Genomic DNA, 17,763 nt, shown 5'->3' with positions numbered 1-17,763 from the left:
GGCCAACTACACACGTCCCCGTTCTAGGGTGCAGGTCAATGGAGTGCTCTTGGCCCCCTTTTCCCTTACGGTAGGCACCAGACAAGGGTGCCCATTGTTGCCTTTACTATTTCCGCTTAGTATTGAACCACTGGCAATGACCATTCGAGAGGCGCAGACAATTAAAAGGAAACCCTTCGGAGGTGACAACCATAAAATCTTACTTTTTGCGGATGATGTACACCTGTCCCTCGCAGAACCCTCACTATCACTTCCCGCACTGCAATCTGAGCTGGCCAAGTTTGAGGCAGTAGCAGGCTTTAAGATTAACCTCAATAAATCACTTATACTCAACCTCACGGTCCCAGATGACAAGGCTGGCGACCTACAGTCTCACTCCCCACTACAATGGACTGACCACTCTCTTCAGTACCTGGGGATCCAATTGACGCCACGGGTGGAAGGGCTTTAAAAACCGAACTTCCCGACTGCTCTTCTTCAACTCCAATATGATTTTAAGCGTTGGAAGACTTTGTTCATTTCCTGGCTCAGCCGAATGCAAGCGATCAAAAAGACGGTTCTTCCCAAACTGTTACATCTCTTTCAGGCTCTGCCTATTTAGCTGGACACACCATTCCTACCTACAATTAAGTCCAGCTTACACGGTTCATATGGCAAGGAAGGAGGGCACGTTTATAGTTTTCAATATTGCGGTGCCCAAGAGTAGAGGGTGGAGTGGGTCTACCAGATCTAGGTCTGTATTTTAAAGCCGCTCAGTTGCAAGTAGTGAGGGAGTGGTTTAAAAGGGAGTCTGAGAAACACTGGCTCCATATGGATAGAGCTATTGCGGGGAGGACAATCTGAGACCGAATATGGAAGCCCACGAAAGAGAGACCCGCAAATTTGTATATCAGCATCCCCACACGCACCACTTTGAGAGTGTGGGACTCGGTGACGGGGAATGAACAGTGGGCCAAATTCCCTTCCCCCTACACACCAATCCATTTCAATCCGTCCTTTACACCGGCAAAGCGGGAAGGCCCCTTTGATGCCTGGAGAGAAGGTGGCTGCCTTATGCTAGATCACTTATTTCAAAATTATGACATTCTCACCTTTGACAATTGTAGAAGAGACTTCCATATAAACCAGGACAAACATTTCCACTACCTCCAACTCCGATATTGGGCTCTTACCTCTTACGTTCATAATGCAGCTACAAGGGAGAAAAAGGGCTTTGAAAAATTTGTGAGGGCGGTTGGATCCATGAAAGGGGCGATTTCCTTCCTATACAATTATCTGCTCTCCTCCACACACTCAGCACTTCCAAGATACATGTCTATGTGGGAGAGAGTGTTACAAAGAGAAATATTCGATAAAGAGTGGGCTGCACTATGGTCATCACTCTCTGGAACTAACGGAAGCACATTTAAAAACACTGATGGACTGGTACCTATATCCCGCCAAACTTAAACGATTCTTCCCGAACACATCAGATAGGTGCTAGAGGGGCTGTAGTTTGCTCAAGGATCTCCAACACATCTGGTGGGACTGCCCCATCATAAGACCATTTTGGGAGGAAATCCTAGCACAAATTAAGACCATGGTAGACTACCCCATACAGACTACTGTGGAGGGGGTCCTCTTAGGCATCCGTGATCCTTCTCTTAAACACCAAACCAAAGCAGATAAAGCCATTCTGTGTGCGTGCATAGGAGCTGCGAATGTAACAATAGCAGCTGCTTGGAAACATCAGCCCCCCCCCTTTCATTATGGCACTCGTGACTCTGGAAACTTTTGCGATAATTATAAGAGCTTTGAATACAAATGGGGACCACTGGTTGATTTTCTTACAGGGGGCTTGCCACTGGCAGTATGTCCACCTTCAATCAGGGATATGCATCTCTTCCAATTCTAAACATCTAGCACATGACCAGATGGTGAAATATCATCCATATTTAGAGCTGCCGCCACTGAGAAGGGGGCGGGTGTTTCTCTTTTTGTTGTTTTAGGATTTTTTTCTTTTTCTTACAATTGTGATTTTATTGGGGGACCTTCCTGGTTGTAAGGGTAGGGCAAAATACTCTCACAAAAGAAAGACAGGTTGTCTTTTCACATTTTCATGAAGGGGATATCCTAGGCCTGTACACTACCGAAAACTGTACCGGATATTATAGAATCCCCATAAAGGAAGGCTTGGATATGATTGAATAAGCGAATACAACCTCACTACTTTTCATGTTGCAATGCCTTGTACTTTTGACTTCGAAACTTCTTTTGCTATAATGTACGAAATGTATGCCTAACAGAAATGATAATAAATACACGTTTGACCAAAAAAAGTGATAATAGAGAATGTAGAAGTCAAATTTGATCTCACATGGTTTAAATTGCACTATAGAGCTTGGGAGGGAAATCTCCAGATGATGGTGTATAAGCAGTAATTAATTTGAGCCAGTGGATGCAGGTGGGCCTCACTGGCACTCATGTTGGGGGGCTGGCACATAGTTTCCCTCATTAGACAAGAGAGAGAAAAAGAAACAGAAACAGAAACAGAAAAAGTGACCAATGGAGGATTAACAAGGCATGCGGTTCAATCAAGGCTCAGCAGCCTCGATTTTTCGGCAACTTGACCTTGGATAGCGCCGTGATCAGGCTTCTGGGGAAAACGTTTGCCTCAGGAACATATTGTTTTACAAATTAGGTACCGTAATAACATTTTTTGACAATACAAAACCAGTAAACAGAATGGAAAACAATATTATGGTCAATTTTTCCTTGATGGAGGATCATGGATCAACCTAAAGTCTGAAATGTGCGTAGTCAGACTGTTTATAGGAAAGCAGTCAGGAAATGTACAGACGCGCACCAGGGAACCGCTGCATTAGCTGAAAGATTAACCTATGAGTTAACTCTTGTTGAGCTACCTTCGATGAGAAGATTTCCTATCAATTGAATTGTTGATACAGTAAATGGAATGTCTCAATTTGTTTTAGTGGATATGAGTTCTTCTGGGTGTTATTGAAGTATGATCACTGGATGGATTTTCTAAGTAACCAAATACATGATTTATTCATTTTGACAGTAGCTTAAATAATTGTGTTATGAATATAGAACGTGATCTACCAACTCATGCAGTATCGCCTTCCCCACCATGGTATTGATTCATTAAATACCACCCCTTGTTCCACACGGCTCTTACCTTCCTTAGTCTTCTTGTGCTCCGCAATCTCCTTCTGGATGGCCTGCTTCAGCCAGGACTGGTACTCATACTCCACTGCAGAAACAAGAAGCATGGAGAGGTTACCACAAGTGCCCAGAGCTCCCAGCACCACTGTTCATCTGGGCAATGTTTGAAGGAGTGCAGACACTGCAGGATTGTGCATTTATGCCAATGTACAGCCCAGCAAAGGTAATTAGTTTTTTGACCTTTTGACCTTTTGCTTCTTCCCCCTTGAAATTGTGTTGGTTTTGAACATGGAAATAACAATTCTTTTCAGAGCGTTGCCTGTTACAGTCTGGACATGATGGCCATATCATCCATTGGCCATTTTATGGCAATGAAAGGTGATATGTGCTAGTCTGACCCTGTTAAGTGGAACATCAGGAGTCTGGCAGGTTATGATAGGGTAAATGGCCTGCCCAGTTTTGTGATCCATATTTTCAGTTTGAAGTAATCAATGAGTGTTCTTGTAGGGGGAAAGCCGTGCTTTGCTCTTAATTACGGCGCCTTACACTTCCTGTCTCTGCATCTCACACGGAGATCTTTTTCATTTGTGTTCTTCCTTTCTCACTGCTTTCCTATCTTTATCTTTTTCCTACTTTCCCTTACGCTGCATCGAAGCAGAAGGTGAGTCCGGATCCATGAAAATGAGTCCCTGTGTCCACCACTGGCAACCACACTCGGAAACGAAGCACTGAGAGGAAAAACCTTGTGCTGGACGGAAGGGTGTGGAGTCGCACATCGCGCTACCACTGCAGATTTCAATATTGGTGGATTATAAGTGCTCCGGCTTCACAGCTGAGAGGTGCCATAATGCGTGACAATGCATTTCAGTGCAGTGATACGGACCACCACACTGAAATGCGTTAGTGTCACGTCTGAAGCGTGACACTTGGCAGGGCTGTGTGGTATCTTCCGTCTGTTCATCTTCCTATGGCCGCCATGTTGTACCCCCCAATGAATTTAACAACTTGCAAGTTCCCTGAGGTTGCTCCATATTTCCATTGTGCCTCCAGAACAGTGCAATACTGTGCTGGACGGCTGGGATACCCCAAAGTGTACTCTATTGCAATAAAGTGTGATGGTCGGTGGAAGCTGATTACAGAGGTCCTTATTACTAAGGCATCGCCAATTCTTATGTGGGTATTTCATACCTTTTATGAGTATCAGTAATTTTGGGATTGGAATTAACATTGTTTTCTGAGCTATCCTCTATGGAATGGGATTTGCCACCCGGAGAGTCAGTGGTTCGTCCTAATTTTTCAGTCCTAGTTGCAGAATTTTTCACCCGACAGCACTGTCAGTCAAATTATTTATTCAGATTTCATTCATAAAACAATGCATACAAAAGGCAATCTAATATACCAATAGTTAAGACCTTCATAGATCAATACTGTCATTTAAATAAACACACATTCACCATAATAAAGTGATTTAGCCCTCTAATGAAAAGAATATTTTCAGACAAACGTAGAGGGTACTGTACAGACATTCTAATAGTGGGCATAGTAAAGTGCAAGTACCCACTACTGGTCTATTTATCAAAGAAGGATAAGAACTATACGTCAATTAAAACGAAAACAAATCTTTCATAAGCAAATATTAGCTAGTTAGAACATAGAAGCCCAATGTGATATGGCATAAAACTTCAGGTACTTGTTTTCCCTCAATAGCCCGCCGCAAACAAGTACCTGCCCAAAGAGGACACAATGTCAATTAGAGGAATAGAACCAGGTCAGCAGAGCCGCTCTAGGGACAGAAAACCAGGTCAGCAGAGCCATTGTAGAGCCAGAGTACCAGGTCAGCAGAGCCACTGTAAAGCCAGAGAAACAGGTCAGTAGAGCTGCTCCCGATCCAGAGAACCTGGTCAACAGAGCCGCTACCGAGCCAGGGAACCAGGTCAACAGAGCTGCTACCGAGCCATAGAAATTGGTCAGCAGAGCCTTTGCAGAGCCAAAGAACCAGGTCAGCAGAGATGTTAGCTGAGCGGCTCTAGAGCCAGAGAACCAGGCCAACAGAGCTGCTCTAGAGCCTGAGAACCAGGTCAGCAGAGCTGCTGGACAGCCAGAGAACCAGATCAGTAGAGCTGCCGTAGAGCCAGAGAACCAAGTCAGCAGAGCGGTTGCAGAGCCAGAGAACCAGGTCAGCAGAGCCATTGTAGAGCCAGAGAACCAGGTCAGCAGAGCAGCTCTAGAGCCATGTCAGCAGAGCTGCTCTAGAGCCAGAGAATCAGGTCAGCAGAGCTGTTGTAGAGTCAGAAAACCAGTTCAGCAGAGCTGCCCTAGAGCCAGAGAACCAGGTCAGCGGAGATGCTCTAGAGCCAGAGCTGCTCTAGAGCCAGATAACTAGGTCAGCAGGGCAGCTCCAGAGCCAGAGAACCAGGTCAGCAGAGCTGCTCTATATCCAATAAACCAGGTCAGCAGAGTTAGAGACTGAGTACGAGGTCAGCAGAGCTGCTGTAGAGCCAGAGAACCAGGTCAGCAGAGATGCTGTAGAGCCAGAGAACCAGGTCAGTAGAAGCTGCTGTAAAGCCGGAGAACCAGGTCTGCAGAGCTGCTCTAGAGCCAGAGAACCAGGTCAGCGGAGATGCTCTAGAGCCAGAGAATCAGGTCAGCAGGGCGGCTCTAGAGCCAGAGAACCAGGTCAGCAGGGCGGCTCTAGAACCAGGGAACTAGGTCAGCAGGGTGGCTCCAGAGCCAGAGAACCAGGTCAGCAGAGCTGCTCTAGAGCCAGAGAACCAGGTCAGCAGAACTAGAGACTGAGTACCAGGTCAGCAGAGCTGATGTAGAGCCAGACAACCAGGTCAGCAGACCCACTCTAGAGCCAGAGAACCGGGTCTGCAGAGTCGCTCTGGATCCAGAAAACGAGGTCAGCAGAGTTGCTCTAGAGCCAGAGAACCAGGTCAGCAGAGCCATTGTAGAGCCAGAGAACCAGGTCAGCAGAGCTGCTGTAAAGCCGGAGAACCAGGTCGGCAGAGCCTCTCCCGAGCCAGGGAACCAGGTCAACAGCTGCTATTGAGCCAGAGAAATAGGTCAGCACTGCCCTCATCCTGCACCCTTGGCCTACCGACACCGCTTCGGCAACGACACTGCCGCTGCTTGCATCGTGACCTGCTAGCACCGTGACAATCCGCGCCTCCATCTTGCACCACGACCCTGGTCTCACCGACGACGCCATCTGATGCCGCTGAGCCGCTGCTTGCACCGCAACCTGGGGGCACTGCACGCTGCATTTCACACAGCAGCACTTGACGCCTGTTTGCACCAGCTCTCCAGACCCAATCAGACCCAAGTGACTTCAACAGCCCCATCACCCTGCATCTCTGAAAGGTACTGTTTGTGGGTCTTCCCGACACCGTAGTTGGCCTGCGACCCCGTGGTCAGCCAGAACTGTTTTTGGATTTGTGTGCTCACGACTCTGTGGAAGCCCGGACAGAGCTATCCACACAAGGAACCCTTTTTAATCAAAGTATTTTGAACTGTGAACTTTTAAGTATAGTATTGTGGATTTCCATCGTTTTTGGTCTTGTTCTAACTATATAAAAATATTTGATATTTTTCTAAAGTGGTGTGGTGTCTTACTGTGGGTTATGTGCAAATGCTTTACACGCTGCCTCTAAGATAAGCCTGCCAAGCTATCAAGGAGGTGAGCAGGGGTTATTTTATATGTGTTCTCTGACTTAGAGCCAAAGAACCAGGTCAGCAGAGCCGTTGTAGAGGCTGAGACCCAGGTCAGCAGAGCTGCTGTAGAGCCAGGTCAGCAGAGCCGCTTTAGAGCCAGAGAACCGTGTCAGCAGAGCCTCTCTAGAGCCAAAGAACCAGGTCAGCAGAGTCGCTCTAGAGCCAGAAAACCAAGTCAGCAGAGTCGCTCTGGAGCCAGAAAACCAGGACAGCAGGGACGTTGTAGAGCCAGAGAACCAGGTCAGAAGAGCAGTTGTACAGCCAGAAAACCAGGTCAGCAGAGTCGCTCTGGAGCTAGAAAACCAGGACAGCAGAGATGTTGTAGAACCCGAGAACCAGGTCAGAAGAGCAGTTGTAGAGCCAGAGAACCAGGTCAGCAGAGTTAGAGAACCAGGTCAGCAGAGCAGCTCTAGAGCCAGAAAGCCAGGTGAGCAGAGCTGCTGTACAGCGTGAGAACCAGGTCTGCTGGGCTGCTCTAGAGCCAGTGAACCAGGTCAGCAGAGACGCCCTACAGCCAGAAAACCAGGTCAGCAGAGCCGCTCTAGAGCCAGAGTACCAGATCTGCAGAGCTGCTGTAGAGCCAGAGAACCAGGTCTGCAGAGCTGCTGTAGAGCCAGAGAACCAGGTTTGCACAGCTGCTTTAGAGCCAGAGAACCAAGTCAGTAGAGCCGCTGTAGAGCCATAGAACAGGGTCAGCAGAGCCGCTCTAGAGCCAGAGAACCAGGTCAGCAGTGCCGCTTTAGAGCCAGAGAACCAGGTCAGCAGAGTCTCTCTAGATCCAGAGAACCAGGTCACCAGAGATGCTGTAGAGCCAGAGAACCAGGTCACCAGAGAGGCTGTTGAGCCAGAGAACCAGGTCAGCTGAGCCGATGTAGAGCCAGAGATACAGGTCAGCTGAGCGGCTCTAAAGCCAGAGAACCAGGCCAACAGAGCTGCTCTAGAGCCAGAGAACCAGGTCAGCAGAGCTGCTGGAGAGCCAGAAAACCAGGTCAGCAGATCAGTTGCAGAGCCAGAAAATGAGGTCAGCAGAGCCATTGTAGAGCCAGAGAACCAGGTCAGCAGAGCAGCTCTAGAGCATTGTCAGCAGAGCTGCTCTAGAGCCAGAGAATCAGGTTGGCAGAGCTGCTCTAGAGTCAGAGAACCAGGTCAGCAGAGCTGTTGCAGTCAGAGAACCAGTTCAGCAGAGCTGCCCTAGAGCCAGAGAACCATGTCAGCAGAGCTGCTCTAGAGCCAGAGAACCAGGTCAGCAGGGCAGCTCCAGAGCCAATGAACCAGGTCAGAAGAGTTAGAGACTGAGTACCAGGTCAGCAGAGCTGCTGTAGAGCCAGAGAACCAGGTCAGCAGAGCTGCTCTAGAGCCATGTCAGCAGAGCTGCTCTAGTGCCATGTCAGCAGAGCTGCTCTAGAGCCAGAGAACCAGGTCAGCAGAGCTGTTCTAGAGCCAGAGAACCAGGTCAGCGGAGCTGCTCTAGAGCCAGAGAATCAGGTCAGCAGGGCGGCTCTAGAGCCAGAGAACCAGGTCAGCAGGGCGGCTCTAGAGTCAGGGAACCAGGTCAGCCGGGCGGCTCTAGAGCCAGGGAACCAGGTCAGCAGGGCGGCTCCAGAGCCAGAGAGGGAAACATCCTTTACAACGCAACTTTTACCACGCAGTGCTTTTACATCGCAACTTTTACAACGCAAACCATTACAACGCATTGAGCTGGGGGGCGCTCTAGGATAGGGAATAGATTTAATTTACTATCCAACACCTTCCCTACTATCCACGGGGACTGCATTTGGAATAGTAAATTAAACTATTCACTATCCAGCACCCCTCAACACTATGCGTTGTAAAGGCATGCGTTGTAAAACTTGCAATGTAAAAGCATGCGTGCTAAAAGCATGCGTTGTGATGTCATACATCCGCCAAAGAACCAGGTCAGCAGAGCTGCTCTAGAGCCAGAGAACCAGGTCAGCAGAACTAGAGACTTAGTACCAGGTCAGCAGAGCTGATTAGAGCCAGAGAGCCAGGTTAGCAGATATGCTGTATAGCCAGAGAACCAGGTCTTTAGAGTCGCTCTTGAGCTCTGAGAACAAGGTCAGCAGAGCCGCTCTAGGGGCAGAAAACCAGATAGGCAGAGCCGCTCTAGGGGCAAAAAACCAGGTCGGCAGAGCCGCTCTAGAGCCGGAGAACCAGGCTAGCAGAGCTGCTCTAGAGCCAGAGAACCAGAGCCAGCAGAGCCATTGTAGAACCAGGTCATCAGAGCAGCTGTAAAGCTGGAGAAGCAGGTCAGCAGAGCCTCTCCCGAGCCAGAGAACCAGGTCAACAGAGCCGCTCCCGATCCAGAGAAATAGGTCAGCAACGCCCTCATCCCGCACCGCAGCCTTGGCCTACTGACACCGCTTCGGCAGGGACACTACTGCTGCTTGCACCGTGACCTGCAAGCACCGTGACGAGCCCCGCCTCCATCTCGCACCACGACCCTGGTCTCACCGATGACGCCATCTGATGCCGCTGAGCCGCTGCTCGCACCGCGACCTGGGGGTACCGCACGACGCACTTCACACCGCAGCACCCGACGCCTGTTGGCACCAGCGCTCCGGACCCCATCAGAATGGAGCTAGACCTGCAGTGCAAGTGACTTCAAGGGCCCCATCGCCCTGCATCTCAGAAAAGTAGTGGTTGCGGGTCTTCCCAACACAGTAGTTGGCCTGCGACCCCGTGGTCAGCCAGAACTGTTTTGGGATTTGTGTTCTCACGGTGCCGTGGAAGCCCGGATCGAGCTATCCACACAAGGAACCCCTTTTAGTCAAAGTATTTTTGAACTGTGAACTTTTAAGTATAGTATTGTGGATTTTCATCGTTTTTGGTCTTGTTTTAATTATGTAAAAATATTTTATATTTTTCTGAAGTGGTGTGGTGTCCTTATGTGGTGCGTACACTGTCTTACTGTGGGTTATGTGCAAAATCTTTACACACTGCCTCTAAGATAAACCTGGCTGCTCGTGACAAGCTATCAAGGGAGTGAGCAGGGGTTATTTTATATGTGTAACTTCCTTATCTTGACTAGAGTAGTGGTTTTTGCTTGGCTTTGGCCCGCACCCTAGCCTACCAAAAATCCCATTTCTAACATTGGTTGTCAGCGGTGAGGATCGGACTTGCGTTTGCACTTGACTTACAGGGATTGGTGTGCCCTACTGCCATATTGCAGACCATTACGTGCCACATACTAACCAGTTTTCTTTTTGGCCGATTTTTGTGATCTTGCCAGGTGAACTTTCTGCTTCATCATGCCGGAATCAATATCGTCATCCGTTGCATCCATGGACATCGCCTTTGAGGAGCTCTACACTGTGAGAGAACTGAAGTCTGTGTGCAAAAACCTAAATGTCCAAGTCAGAGGCTTCACTAAGAAGGAAGAGCTACAAAAGGCACTGAGGGCCTAGTCCTAGGATGGATGTGTTTTTGGGAGGGGGGGGGACCCTTCCGACCAATCAGCAATGGCCTGTCCCTATAGGAGCTGGAGGACAGGCGGGACGCAAGGAAAGCCGCCCCTGAGCTGGAAAAGATTAGATTGGCCATGGAGGAGAAGAGAATGGTATCGGAACATGAAGTTAGGATGAAGGATCTGGATCGAGAGAAAAGAACCATCTCAGATGGTGGCAGTACTCGCCAAGACAGACCGAATCGTACACATCCCGAAGAACGTGGGCAGAGACTTCAAGAAGGGGGATGAAGTACAGAGGAGGTTTCAGGGTTACGAGGCAGCGATACACATGAATGGGGTTCCCTGAGGAGAATTGGGGAGCAGGATTGTGGTCTCTGTTTCCAGAGGAAGCCAGGGATACTTTGACAGCATTGGGCAAGGGGCCTAACTTCACCAATGCTTATATGAAGGAAGCCCTTCTCACCAGGTATGGTCCCACCCCTGAAAAGTACAGGGATCAGTTTAGATCCTGGAAGAAACCTGATGCCAACACGTGGCATGAATGTGTGGATGGGTTTTGTCGATCGTTGGATGGCTGGGTGAAGAGCAGCAATGTGACAGATGCTAAAGGGCTCTACAATTTGATTGCGTGGGAGCACCTGTCCAGTCTATGTTTTACAGATCTGCACCAGCACCTAGTAGATAGTAAGCAGACTGACCCCAGGAACCTTGCTATGGAGGCAGACCACTGGGTGACTACCAGTGTCCACAATAAAGCATTTGGGGGAGACTCAGCCAAAGGTGGACAGGGTCCCCAGCCAAAAAGTGTGGGGGGGACAAGGGTAAAACACAGGAGTTCTTGAAAGGGCCCCAAAATAACACCCAGGGTAAAGGTTCCCATCCCCCCGGACATAGGAAGCAAAGGGCCTCGACAGGAAAGCCTGCTGAGACCGGCCCCCGGAAATATTTTGAATGTGACCAGGTGAGGTACAGGAAGGGAGGCCCCAGGTGCCCAAAGGGGACACACCCACTCACCGGTGGGCAGTCTAAAGTGTTGGCCAGCATAGCGCTTGGGGAGGAGGAGGAGTCCCAACAGGAGGATGGGGAGCCCGTAGAAATGGCCCTCGTCTCACTAGGGGACAGTGAGATGGTCCCAGGAGACCATGGGGCCCCTAACACAAAGAAATATAGCACCTGGGTGACCATCAACGGGAAAAGGGAAGAGGCTCTCAGGGATACTGGAGCCAGTGTGACCTCAGTTCAGTGTCACCTGGTCCCTGAGACGCAGGTAGTCCCCGGGTATTCCACCAGGTGATCGCAGTCGACAATTCAGAGTGCCCGTGTCTAGTAGTGCAGGTTCCCTTCCAGTGGGGGGGTCTCAGGTCCATTGAGGGTAGTTGTGAGCCCTTCCATGCCTGTCGATTGTCTGCTCAGTAATGACCTGGAGCAGTCCTTATGAAAGGATGTTGAGCTCAGGCCCCACTTGGAGATGCTTGGGTTGGCAGAGTGCACATGCATTTCCACTCAGTCGATGGCAGCCCGAGAAGGTGATTAGAGGGACCAGGAGCCTGAGACAGTGGCCCAGGTCCCTGCCAAAAGAAAGGGCAAGGGGTGTGGGAAACTTCCCCCTGAGGTTTCCCACGGCCCGGAAGGAAGCGGACCTAGAGGGGGATGCCCCGGTGCCCACAGGGGAGCAGGTAGCCGAACTGGAGGACATCTCTGAGCTGACCCATTGGCAGCAAGAATGGGGTCCCACCAGGGAGGAGTTCTGCCGGGAGCAGAAAGAGTGCCCTTCTCTGGAGGGTCTGCGGTGGCAGGCCGCAGCCCAGGTGACTGGTGATCAGTCTGGATCACAATGGATCTTTTGGGAGAATGATCTCCTGTACAGCGAGCCCAAGGTCGCGGAACCAGGATCAGCTCGGGTGCTGGTGGTACTTCCGGCTCACGACGTGCCTTTGGCAGGACACTTGGGGCAGGACAAGACCTTTGACTGGCTTGTCACCCACTTTTCTGGCCTCAAATGCGGAGGCAATCGGATGTGCATTGTCGGTCTTGCCAAACTTGCCAGGCAAGTGGCAAGAGTGGGAGGAAGGTGAAAGTGCCTCTCCAACCGTTCCCCATAGTGGGGACACCCTTTGAAAGAGTAGGGATGGACATCATGGGGCCACTGGCTCCCAAGATGGCCATGGGCAACAGGTACATCCTGGTCTTGGTGGACCATGCCACCCGGTACCCAGAGGCAATCCCTCACAGGACAACGACGGCGCCAGTGGTAGGCCGGGCATTAATGGTGATCTTTTCCCACATGGGGTTCCCCAGAGAGGTGGCTTCCGACAGGGGGACCAATTTCATATCGAAGTATATGACATCCTTGTGGAAGGAGTGTGGTGTTACCTACAAGTTCACCACTCCTTACCACCCCCAAGGTAATGGTCTGGTGGAAAGGTTCAACCAGACCTTAAAGGGCATGATCAAGGATCTCACTGAACCCATGAGGCGTAAGTGGGACATCCTCTTACCATGCATGCTCTTTGCTTACAGGGAGGTACCCCAGAAGCCTCTTGGGTTCAGCCACTTCGAACTGTTGTACGATCATCCCGTGCGAGGACCTCTCAGCTTGGTGAAGGAGGGCTGGGAGGCAGCTCCCAAGAAGACACCCCAGGATATGTGCAGCTACATGCTGGCCTTCTGCAACCAAACTGCCGGCTTCAGGAAACTCGCTCAGGCGAACCTCAAGGCCAGTCATGAAGAAATGGGGAAGTGGTATGACCAGAATGCCACTCTAGTAGAGTTTCAACCTGGACAGAAAGTGTGGGTTATGGCCCCTGTGGAACCTAGTGCCTTGCAGGACAAGTGGACGGGGCTCTTTGAGGTGGTGGAGCGCAAAAGTGAGGTCACCTCACTGGTGGATTTGCGGGCTCCTCGGAACACGTTGCGGGTCCTCCACATAAACCGCCTCAAACCCCACTTCAAGAGGTCTGAAGTGAGCATGCTCTTGGCGGACAAACGACGGTGAGGAAGTGGAGAGTGAGCCTCTCCCTGACCTGCTGTACACCCAAGAGGGGGATGGATCGGTGGATGGTGTGACCCACTCCCTGGCCCTGACGGCAGAGCAACAGAGCGAGTGTTGCCAGTTGATGGAGCAGTTTGCCCCACTGTTTTCCTTGATCCCATGTGTTACTTACTGGTGTACCTACGACATGGATACCGGTGGCAGCCCCCCAGTGAAACATAAGATTTACCAGTTGGCTGACCGGGTCAAGGCCAGCATCAAAGAGGAGGTCTTGAACATGTTGGCGTTAGGGGTGGATGAGCCATCCAGCAGCCCCTGGGCCAGCCCCGTGGTCTTGGTCCCGAAGACAAAGGCACCGGGTGCCACTCCGGAACTGCGGTTCTGCAGGGACTATCGGGGGCTCAATGCCATCATGTGGACTGACGCACACCCCATCCCCCGAGCCGATGAGCTCATCGATCGGTTGGGAGTGGCCTGATTCCGGAGTAGGTTCGATTTAACGTCAGGGTACTGGCAGATCATCCTAACAGAGGGGGCCCAAGAAAGATCTGCATTCTTGACCCCGGACGGGCATTACCAGTTCCGTTTGATGCCCTTTGGCTTGAAGAATGCCCTTGCCATATTTCAGAGGTTGGTCAACCAGGTGTTGGCCGGGCTGGAGGAATTCAGCGCCGCATACCTGGACGACATCACTGTGTTCAGTTCCAGTTAGGACAAACATCAGCAACACATTTAGGGAACTGTTGAGGGCACAGCAGACGGCAGGCCTCACGATTATGGCCAGTATGTGCCAGATCGGGCAGGGGTCTGTGGTGTACTTGGGACACCAGGTAGGGAGCGGCCAGGTGGCACCCCTACAGCCCAAGGTTGACACCATTCTGGCTTGGGATCCCCCAAGACCCAGACTGAGGTGAGGGTCTTCTTAGGACTCACCAGATACTACAGGAAGTTTGTTAAGGGATATGGCGCCATCGTGGCCCCCTTAACTGAGGCTGACTTCCAAGAAGCAGATGAAAAAGGAGTCCTGCCAGTGGGCGTTTGATACCCTGAAGGCTGCTATGTGCACGGCCCCCCGTGCTCAAGGCTCCCGACTTCTCCGAAGAATTTGTCGTGCAGACTGACGCTCATCAATCCAAAAGAAATCCCTGTACCCAGGACACTAGTTATTAATTATCTAATGGGCATGAGACCATTGTCCGCCTGAATTCTCAATCGTAAAATTCCGTACAACACCTATTCTTATTTATATGTTTAGGTGTTCATTGTCTATAATGCCCTACTGTCCCAAACAAACATAATGGTTTGTAAATACTACTAATTATGGGGGGTTCAATATGTTTTCAACTCGGCACGACCTAAAAAATGTCAGCCCTACATAGGACCATACATATATCCACACATACACCCATTAATCCAGAAAAAATGTGTGGCGGAGAGGAAGGCACCTCACGGGCGAACACCCTCGGGGCGATCTGGTCAGATGTTTACCAGAGACTTGGCCCCTTTCTCATCATAGGTGACCATTCCTATTCCAGAGTTTAGTGAACAAGTGAAAAAAGAGAGAAGTGAAGAGACGGTGCAAAGCAAGGAGCTTAGAGCGTGACTCCTTAAACAAACAAAACAGAGTGAGAATAAAATCAACAGTCAAACCTCTAAAACTACTTTATTACTGAATGAGGTATGCACAGTTGAAGTAAAAAGGCTGGTAGCTTAATGTCGCATACCACTACCTGCAACCGACATGTTTCACTGCCCAATAAACTTTATGGCAGATTCATCAGGGTTAGTACTCTGTTGCTGCACCCACTTCCGACATCTTTAAAACAGGGAGCCTAATTCAGCTATGCTCCTGCGTACCAGCTGAAAAGGCAGTTCTCCGCCTGGTTGTCGGTTGTAATTTCAACCGTACCAACTTGATTCAGGAACGTTGTATCATCCCAGGAACCTCAGTTTATTGGGCAGTGAAACATGTCGGTTGCAGGTAGTGGTATGCGACATTAAGCTACCAGCCTTTTTACTTCAACTGTGCATACCTCAGTCGGTAATAAAGTAGTTTTAGAGGTTTGACTGTTGATTTTATTCTCACTCTGTTTTGTTTGTTTAAGGAGTCACGCTCTAAGCTCCTTGCTTTGCACCGTCTCTTCACTCCTCTCTTTTTTCACTTGTTCACAAAACTCTGGAATAGGAATGGTCACCTATGATGAGAAAAGGGCCAAGTCTCTGGTAAACATCTGACCAGATCGCCCCGAGGGTGTTCGCCCGTGATGTGCCTTCCTCTCCGCCACACATTTTTTCTGGATTAATGGGTGTATGTGTGGATATATGTATGGTCCTATGTAGGGCTGACATTTTTTAGGTCGCGCCGAGTTGAAAACATATTGAACCCCCCCATAATTAGTAGTATTTACAAACCATTATGTTTGTTTGGGACAGTAGGGCATTATAGACAATGAACACCTAAACATATAAATAAGAATAGGTGTTGTCCGGAATTTTACGATTGAGAATTCAGGCGGACAATGGTCTCATGCCCGTTAGATAATTAATAACTAGTGTCCTGGGTACAGGGATTTCTTTTGGATTGATTTCACTGAGTGGAGGGCTTTTCCCTATCAGTACCCATAACTTCCCTCTAAGCTCCCCTTGCTATTGAAGAGTGCAGACTGACGCGTGAGAGCATGGAGTGGGAGCAGTGCTCTCACAACTGAACGAGGAGGGCCTAGACCTGCTGGTAGTCTTCCTTAGCAAGAGACTACTCCCCAAGGAGCAAAGGTAGTGTGTCATAGAAAGGGAAGCTTTCACTGTGGCCTGGGCACTGAAGAAGCAGAGGCCCTACCTGTTTGGGACTCACTTCCGGGTTCAGACCGACCACAGGCCCTTCAGGTAGTTAATGCAGATGAGGGGGGAGAATCCAAAACTGCTGAGGTGGTTCATCTCCTTACAGGGAATGGACTTCACGATGGAACACCATCCAGGGACAGAACACGCCAACGCAGATGGCCTGTCCCGGTTCTTCCGCCTTAGTGAGGAGAACTTCCAGGAGTGTGGGTAGTTCCCCCTACTTTCAGCTGGAGGGGACGTGTGTTAGACTTGGCATCTTTTGGGGTGTTTCCCCTGAGTTTTTGCTTTCTGCCCTCCCGGTTTTGACTCTGTTTTTGTTGGTATAACTTTCCTGCGTGCTTTTCGCACTGCTGGTCAGTGGTAAAGCGCCGGTGCTCCTGTGGTAAATTGTGTTATGATTGGATGTGTGACTTACTTGTCAATCACCAGTAAAGGGCACTACAGGTGCCGTGGCTTGTGAGTCAACCGCTACTCGTGGGCCTGCAGCACGGATTGTGCCACCCACGTATGTAGCCCAAAATAGCTATAAGTAAAGGAAGTTAGGTATGACGAACTCAGCGTCTAAAGACGCAGCCTTTAGCGAGGGTGCCCTTTTCATTCGGAGGAGTTCATAGTGGCCACTTTTAGAAAGTGGGTATTATTTTGCTCGGTCATCCCATGTGCCACTGCTGGAATGTGGATTGCCAGTCTGGTTTCTAGACGACAGATGGCTGGGGAGCATGGTGGCTCCCCATAGCCTAGGTAGGTCAGGAAAGGGCTAAATAGACCTAAGTTATGATGGGGGGCAGGGGGGAGATTTCCTTGCACCTCAAAGGACCTAGTCTGCATCTGACAAAGCAGTCTCCACCTCCTGCCAGGAATTCACACCAGAGAAGGCCCAACTGGTTCTGGCCGGAAACCGACACCCTCTGCCTGGAAGATCAAAGGATTTTTGTGTACAAATACTGGGTCCCAGACCCCTGAACTTTAGAACTCATTTGGATCAAGAAGACTGCCCAGAAGAAGAGCTGGAGAAGCTGCTAAAAGGAACGACCGCTTTGCTGTGTGCTTTGCTGGGCTGACCTGCAGTGGCTGATTCTGTCTTGGGCAGTGAAAGGCCTGGACTGGACTTTCTGCAACCAAATTGATGAGACTCTCCAAGGGCTTCAGGTAGAGCTTGCTCCCTGTTCACGAAGTCTCAGGAACAGCAAAGACTTCAGGTTCTTCGACCCACAGCACTGGAGACTGTGTGTTTTGTGCTGCAACCCGAAGAACGCCACTCGACGAAGAATATGACAACCCTGCCGAACCCGGTGTGCTGAAGGTCCCGCAGAGGACACCCACTGCAACGCAAACCTGGTCTCACTGAAGACGCCTGCTGATGCCATCACCGAGCAACTGCTCGCACCACGACTAGTGGGCACCGCACTCTGCACCACCTTGCTTCCCGCCAAAGCTTTGGCACCGCAGAGGGCACTGCCGCCATGCCACGCCGCGATCCTGGTCCCACTTATGATGCCTGCTGACGCAATCACCAAGCCGCTGCTCGCACAGAGACCTGTGGGCCCGCACTCTGCACCACCTCACTACACAACAACGACATGGCCTTCCTGACACCGCCACTTCCTGCCGAAATCGACGCAGA

The 17,763-nt window shown here is 50.2% G+C and overlaps 1 protein-coding gene across 1 annotated transcript in view; it reads right to left on the bottom strand.

Moving 5' to 3' along the window:
• Nucleotides 1-17,763, bottom strand: part of LOC147710726 (Golgi integral membrane protein 4-like) — a 100,282-nt gene that overhangs the window by 55,358 nt on the left and 27,161 nt on the right. Inside the window, exon 2 of the mRNA XM_086921457.1 lies at nucleotides 3,179-3,253. Coding sequence (XP_086777583.1) covers nucleotides 3,179-3,253 — 75 coding nt within the window. The remainder of the gene's footprint in view (nucleotides 1-3,178; nucleotides 3,254-17,763) is intronic.

Source organism: Lissotriton vulgaris, chromosome 5, assembly GCF_964263255.1.
Source record: "Lissotriton vulgaris chromosome 5, aLisVul1.2, whole genome shotgun sequence".
Taxonomy (NCBI): Eukaryota; Metazoa; Chordata; class Amphibia; order Caudata; family Salamandridae; genus Lissotriton; species Lissotriton vulgaris.
The sequence above is the reverse complement of the archived record's forward strand: the minus strand, read 5'-3'. Positions and strand labels throughout refer to the sequence as shown.